Source organism: Lactuca virosa, chromosome 1 (assembly GCF_052849685.1).
Source record: "Lactuca virosa cultivar CGN04683 chromosome 1, Lactuca_virosa_CGN04683_v6, whole genome shotgun sequence".
Lineage (NCBI taxonomy): Eukaryota > Viridiplantae > Streptophyta > Magnoliopsida > Asterales > Asteraceae > Lactuca > Lactuca virosa.
In genome coordinates, this window is record NC_136426.1 from 7,246,200 (window position 1) to 7,253,896 (window position 7,697).

The following is a 7,697-nucleotide window of genomic DNA, read 5'->3' on the forward strand; positions in this document are numbered from 1 at the left end:
AATCTGGTGGTTGTCTCCTCTGTCAAGTGTATATATATATATATATATATATATATATATATATATATATATATATATATATATATATATATAGGTTTTTAATGAATAATGGTGGTGGTGATATATGGCTTTATCGAGAGCATATTCTTAAAAGGGTAAAACACTAATATTTTTTTTTTCAAATTGTTCAGAGATTAAAACCACGAGAATTTTTTGAATTTAGACATTTCATGTAAGTGAAACTTTTTTGGACCATATCCATAAATTTTTGAAAACCACATTAATCAATTTTGTAGTTTTGTCAAAAAAAATTACACTGAATCAAACGAAACCAGAAACACAAAGATCATCCACTCTAAGAGTGGTGGAGAGAAGATGGTGATGTAACACTGTTGTGGGTGTATATGAGTGTGACCCATACACACCAATTTAAAGAGTTGAAAGTGCAAATCTCGTTGTAGATAAATATATGTTTAGTAGTAACATTTAAAATTGTATATGTGAGATGTTAAAAAAAAGGAAAGTGGGAGAGAGGCCCTATTTTAATTTCTAAAAATTTAAAATATTAAACAAATGAAGAATCGGAAAACAAATAAAAAATACATAATAATTATTTGGGACCAAAGTCATAAAAATAATCAAATTCTAAACTATTAGTGTAAGTTGAAATTATTTTATACTGAATAAAAAAAACAGAAACCACAAGGATCATTGGAATTTTCTTTATTTTTATTTAAAGAAACAATAAATAAAAAAGAAATTCTTTATATATATAATTTTATTAAATTAAAATGATGCTATTATTTCTATATTGTTTTATTTGTTGTACACCGTTTTGATTTAATAATAACATCAAATTAATAGTGTATAAAAGTTAATTAAGAATATATTTCATAAAATAGATATTAGCAACTTAAAATAAAAATTTATATTTAATAATGGAATATATGAATAGCATAACTCAATTAAAATAGAAACCAAAATAAATATCTACTATAATAAATGAAGGTTTTTTTGTCACATGTCACACTCTCGTTCAAATTGCCAAATGTTATTTTATAGTTTTTTACATGTCATTTTATGAGTTTTTCTATTTAATAAATTTCACATAATATTTTAATGTAATAACTACAATAAATGTAGTAATAAATGAATATTAATTTCATTAATATAGTTACCTTTTTATTTCAAAATTCGCAAATTAAAACATATTAATTTATTTTGTTTATTTATTTAAATTTAAAAGATAAAAAATTAATTTTAATAATTCATTATTTTTCTTATTTTCTTATAAATCCAAAGTTGTTAAATATTTAGATATTTATATTTAATTTTTTTTAATTAACCCATATAATACATGAGTCTTACACTTAGTGGAGATGAAACTAAATATTCACACAAAATCCAAAATTGAACCGAATTTTCTGTTTTCCTATTTAAATTAGCACAATAAATGTACAAAATTCTTTGCTGAAAACTTACCAAGTCCTACTTGAAAAGGGCCAGAAGCATTAGACGTCGACGAAAGTATAAAAAAAACAACACATATATATACAACGAATAGATATAGAGAGAGAAAGAAAGAAAGGAACCCATCTGGCAAAATCATTCCTTTTGAAGATCTTGATCGACAAAAAAAGAGGAGTGCGTGTTCTTGATGCTGTGTGTAACTGGTGTCTTCATTGATTTCAGCAAAGTAAAAAAGAAATATTATAGAGATGCAAAAAAAGAGATGGAGGAAGTTAGGGTTAATGCGGCGACTGCTAACGTGCGCAATAGCTTCAATTTCATTGGTGGCTTTGCTTTCTGCTCATTTGCATCTGTTCTTCCCTCCTTCACAAGTTTCTATGCTTCCTGATCCTTACAAGCTCCCAACGGTGATTTTTCTTTACCTGTTTCTGAATACGGGTTTTAAATCTTGAACTAGGGTTTTAGTTTTCGTGTTATATTTGTTGTTAAATAAATTAGTTTACTCTTCTTGAATCGATTCTAATTTAGTGGTAAGAATGTGATTTTTTTTTTCAATAGTTTACTGTTCTAAACCAAGATTTAAAGATTCATCTTCTAAAAAGTCATGTTTGAAGGTTTCTTTTGCTAGCAAATCTTTATTTTTCAAAACTTCAATCACTAAAAGTTTCTAAATTGGGCAGATCATTGCTAACCTTATGGGTATTTGGTTAATTTTTTCTTGTGATCAAATGGGGATTTTAAGGGTTTTTCGTAACTTTTTTAAATCTCTGTTTTTTGTTCTTTTTTTTTTGTGGGTATTACTCAAATTGTTGAATGCGATTTTCACCGATCGTGGTTCGTTTCTAAATCTGTTGCAACATGAATCTGGACACTAAAAAGTTATATTTCTTGATTTTTTTTTTCTGGTTTTACTTCTTAATGATCTTTTGTCATCTTATGATCATCGAAAGTACTATTTCTTGTAACTTTGTGTGTTTTTTTAATCGAATTTCAACTTAAAAATGTCTGATTTTGTTTGTAGCAACATGAAATTCGATACCAAAAGTTGAGCAAAGAGCGAAGCTGGATTCAACCCCATTTCTCAAAAGCTCCTCTCCCTGCTCTCAAGGTTAATGTGATTCACTCAACAGATAACTTTTATGATTTCCAATTTCTACTTTTTCATCTTTTAAATCCAATTAAAATCTTTCATCTACCATTTCACACATGATCTCTCTCAAAATCATTGTGCCTGAGTCATTAAAGAAGGGTCAATGCGTTTTTTGAGCCACTCTAACTTGATCATTCAATATCAAAAAAACATAAAAAAATACTATAAGTTTGAAAAAATGATCTTTCATGTTTTCACTCCTTTAGACTTGACAGTTGGATGGTGCCAACAGCTCATTGGATTCCCACAAGTTATGGAAGCCTCCACCTAATCGTGACTTTGCCCCTTGTGTTGATCCAAGTTCATCTTATATAGGTTAGAACTCGTGATTTTGCTTCTTAAATTTATAAAAAAAAATGATTTATTTTTTATCATTTTATGATGTTAATCTTAATAATCTTACTTAGTTCCACAAGAAACTCGAGGCTACTTGCTTGTTCATACAAATGGTGGGCTCAATCAAATGCGTGCTGGGGTATGTTTCTCTTACATAACAACATACTTTTCTGTTTTTTCCTTATCAAATCATTCTACTTTTAAAATTTTCTTGTTTATATTTGTAAACAAATCACTGAAAGTACATTAAATGTGACTTGTTTTCACAGATATGTGATATGGTAGCAGTTGCACGTATTATAAATGCAACTCTTGTGGTACCAGAGCTTGATAAACGCTCATTTTGGCAGGACACAAGGTACCATTTTTATTTAAATAAACAAAATAATTGAAATTTGAAGTTTTGGGTTTCTTGATATAATAAAGTTTATATATCTTTGAATATGCAGCAACTTCTCGGATGTATTTGATGAAGATTATTTCATTACTTCATTGGCTGATGATGTGAAAATAATCAGAAAGCTTCCAAAAGAATTGATGAGTGCTACTAGAGCTGTGAAGCACTTTAGAAGCTGGTCTGGGATTGATTACTATGAGCAAGAAATAGCAAGCTTGTGGGATGATTATCAGGTACAAAATTTTATATCATTTTGCAAAAAAGATGATTAATTGTGACAATTTTGATCCCTATTTTTTTAGGTTATTCGGGCAGCTAAATCTGATTCAAGACTAGCCAATAATAACCTTCCACCTGATATTCAGAAGCTACGTTGTCGTGCATGTTACAAAGCCCTACGTTTTTCACCTCGTATAGAAGCAATGGGAAAAGTAATTAAAATAATTTTTATTTTTTTTAAATTGAATTGTGGGTTTTCTTTAAAGTAAATAATTTGTTGTTTGTAGTTGTTGGTGGATAGGATGCGGGCTTATGGACCTTACATTGCATTGCATTTGAGATACGAAAAGGACATGCTTGCTTTTAGTGGATGCACACATGATTTATCCATTGAAGAAGCTAATGAGCTTACTTCCATTAGGTAAAACACATATTTTATAACAATAAATAATATGTAACGTATGTTTCCTATGTATCAAGCACATTTGCTGACATTAAATGTAATGGTTTTATTTTGTAGAGAAAATACATCGTATTGGAAAGTGAAAGACATTGATTCAATGGAACAAAGAGCAAAAGGGTATTGTCCATTGACTCCAAAAGAAGTTGGAATCTTTCTAAGAGCCCTTGGATTCCCTTCAACAACTCCTATATACATTGCAGCTGGAGAAATCTATGGTGGGGATTCGCGTATGGAGGCTCTTCAATCTCGCTTTCCCACGTTAATGAGAAAGGTGTGTAGTTTGTAACAGTTGTGGTAATTTGAATTTGAAGCAAATCCAAATTGTATTCATATGTTTTGTGTTTGTGTTTGAAGGAAAAATTGGCGAGTGTTGAGGAGCTTGATCCGTTTATTGAGCATGCATCTCAAATGGCAGCTTTGGATTATATTGTTTCAGTGGAGAGTGATATTTTTATTCCCTCTTATTCTGGGAACATGGCAAGGGCAGTTGAAGGTCATAGGCGGTTTTTAGGCCACAGAAAAACTATTTCTCCTGACAGGTAAATCATTTAAATACTGACTCACATGCTTAACTTTTGCTACTAATGTTGTTTTACTAGCTGTATTTTAGACACTGGACCCTTGTAATTATTTTTATTTTTTTTGTGGATCAGAAAACTCCTTGTTCGTATTTTTGACAAAATTAGTAATGGCACAATGAAAGAAGGCAAGAAACTTTCGAGCCGGATAATTGAGATCCACAAAAGACGGTATGTTGTTTCCTTGTCTCTCAAACACCAACTGTCAAGTCATTTTTATGTGTTCAAAAAGACCTCACAAGGGTTAAAATGGTCATTACTTTCATCTAGTTTTTTGATTTGGTTTTATGTTAATGGCAGGCAAGGGTCACCACGGAAGAGAAAAGGTCCAATCACAGGGACAAAAGGAACGGATAGATTTCGTTCAGAAGAGGCCTTTTATGTCAACCCTTTGCCTGACTGCTTGTGTCAAATGGAGTCAATGGATTCAACAGAGAATGAAATCATCAAAAAGTCGTAAACATAAGCTCTTGTTGTTTTTGAGAAGCATACTTTTTGGGTAAAATCACAGGCATTGTAGATAGGTTTTTAGATGAAAACTGGTGAGAGGGGAGCAACAAAAGTATGAGATTTGTGGAGATGGTTTATTGGGTGGGAGAAAGAAAAGAAAGGGATACATTACTTGATATAGAATTAGTACTAGTACTGGTGTCGTTAGAGTAGAGTTTTGTGTATTCTTCAATCCATTCTTAGACAATGTTGTTATTAATACAGCAATAAAAATTGAGAAAGATAGAAGAAAAAAGTTATTAGTATTCTACACATTATATACAATCTCTTATGTGCAACATTTCACAAATCCGCTAGGTTTCCAATTTAATCTAACTAATTAACTTATTAATTTCTTTAGACTGCAATTGGAGTATGAAGACGTTTCATGTATGTCATTCACACATACAAGAGGATCAAGAATAAGTCGTGAATCATGATGTTACACCTTAGACTTGTACCTTTGATGCCACTTTCATCCACTTTAAAGCTAATCAAATGCAATACAAGACGAAGACAACATTACCCCAGTTCTATACTAAATAGGGTAAAGGGGATGTAGAGAACGAAACCACTTCCGTAAAAGACCTTCGGCTAGAAAAAAGAATTTTGTAATCACAAATGTGTCCGACAGTCCCACAAAATGAGGAAAGATCCCTTCAGCTAGAAAAAGAAAATATAAAAATAACAATTTTGCAATCCTATGAAAGTTCACTACATACAAAACGTTAATCCGTGATGAATAAAAGGCGGTGTGAATCAGGGGAAATAAGTTGAAAAAACATAATAAATCTGTACGAGAAGAAAGGTGAAGATAAGCAAGAGAACATACATAAATATCCAAGTGGTAGAAACATTCACCCAAAGAAAACCTTTAGCAGATACTAGCTACACATGCTCAAAGTGAATAGGGAAGCAAAACTAAATAAGGCCGAAACGTGTGGTGATGTTTTTACTTGCCAAAATTTGGTGCTATATAGGTGTCACATAAGGTTTTTCAATTCTTACTATTTTTTGCCTACGAGTGGATGTGGTGCCATCCTTGTCTACCGACTTTTTTTTAATTAAAAAATATAATGCTTAAATCCCATGCAATGTATTTTATGTGATGCTAATTGTAAAAGTCTCTCGATGCATATCATAACTCTTCGGCCACAATAGTGTGTAGCTGGAGAGTGCTGATGGCAAAAGAAAAAAAAAACTAGTCAAGAGGTGGTGTTTACCGGCAAAGTAGTCCACATCAGCATGCCATCGACAAAAACCCCATGACATCGTGTAACCTAAGAGAGTGTCCGAGAGGCATAAACAAAGAGGAGGAATCTAGGACCTAAGCTACATCAATAATACTCCATAACCCAAATTCTAAGCCTCTCCAATCTCCTATCTTAGGTCGTGTCCTCTGTAAGTCCTAACTTCTTCATGTCCGACCTAACACTATCTTCCCATTTCCTTCTCGATCTACATCTCCTCTTTGTGTCGGACACTATAGTAGTCTAAACTCTCTTAACAACCGTTGTCTGTTGTCTCCTATTAAACATCACTGAACCACTAGAATTCCTAATTTTCGTGTTTGGTATCATGTCCAACAAATGACTTGACACATGTCCACCGCAACATTATCATTTCTACAACCTATATCTTCTTTTAATGTTCTTTCTTTATCAGCCAACATTCAGATCTATACAATAAAGCCGACCTAATGGACACCTTATAAAATTTTATCTTAAGTTTCAATAGTACCTTCTTGTCACACAACTCTTATTGTTTCCCTCCACTTTAACCAATCACCTTTCTGCGTTATGTAACGTCATCCTCCACCCCATTCCTTAAGGATCATAAACCATAAGTACTTGAAACTCTCATTTGGGCGTAAAACGCACACTTTTATTCCATCATTGTTTTGCTCCTTGCTAAAATTGTACCATAGACATAACCCTAAACCCTAAAGGTCTCAATAATCCCTTTGAAAATGCACATTTAAATGTCCCTTTGCTTTCTGAATCCCTAATAACCAACATTTAATTATTGTACACAAAAAAATTAGCATGATAGAAAGATCAGTAAACACCACAAATACTAAACAAACTATTAATCTCCAAAATATCATCCAACAACATGAATCTCAAGAACAACAAAACTTGATACTAGCACTAAGGAGGTACAAACTAGAAAGCTTAATATCAAACATAACATAACGTCTAGATTTAAGCAACACAAACATAAATGAGATGACAAATCAATCCCTCTCCCCTCTGATACGCCTAGCAAGCTGAATGTCTTTGGGCGTGATGGTAACACGCTTGGCATGAATTGCACACAGGTTGGTGTCCTCAAACAGTCCCACAAGGTAAGCTTCTGCTGCCTCTTGGAGTTCCAGCACTGCATGGCTTTGGATACGCAGATCTGTGTCACGGACAAAGTTTCTAGAAGTCTCCGGGACCATGTAGAAAATGTTGGAACGACAAAAAAATACATGATGTGTAACATCCCAAAAATCAAGGGTAAAAATTTCATTTTTATTATATTCAGAACACTAGAGTAATTCTTTTAAAATATCGCCAAACATTTCAATACAAAGCATTTATCAGAGTTCAT

At 32.2% G+C, this 7,697-nt stretch overlaps 1 protein-coding gene across 4 annotated transcripts; it reads left to right on the forward strand.

Moving 5' to 3' along the window:
* The first annotated feature begins 1,515 nt into the window (after window positions 1-1,515).
* Window positions 1,516-5,368, forward strand: LOC145132123 (O-fucosyltransferase 7-like). Of its 4 annotated transcripts, XM_079066786.1 has the most exons (12): window positions 1,516-1,877; window positions 2,492-2,578; window positions 2,836-2,935; window positions 3,028-3,095; window positions 3,226-3,314; window positions 3,406-3,586; window positions 3,656-3,784; window positions 3,860-3,993; window positions 4,093-4,306; window positions 4,390-4,574; window positions 4,689-4,784; window positions 4,914-5,368. In XM_079066786.1, exons 1-12 carry the CDS (start codon window positions 1,719-1,721, stop codon window positions 5,071-5,073), a joined length of 1,602 nt encoding a protein of 533 aa, XP_078922912.1. In that variant the 5' UTR covers window positions 1,516-1,718; the 3' UTR covers window positions 5,074-5,368. The 4 variants fall into 4 exon arrangements, with proteins under 4 accessions (XP_078922912.1, XP_078922920.1, XP_078922937.1 ...); XM_079066794.1 differs by lacking the exon at window positions 2,492-2,578; XM_079066811.1 differs by lacking the exon at window positions 2,492-2,578 and having other exon boundaries at window positions 1,752-1,877; window positions 2,827-2,935.
* Window positions 5,369-7,697: the final 2,329 nt, after the last annotated feature.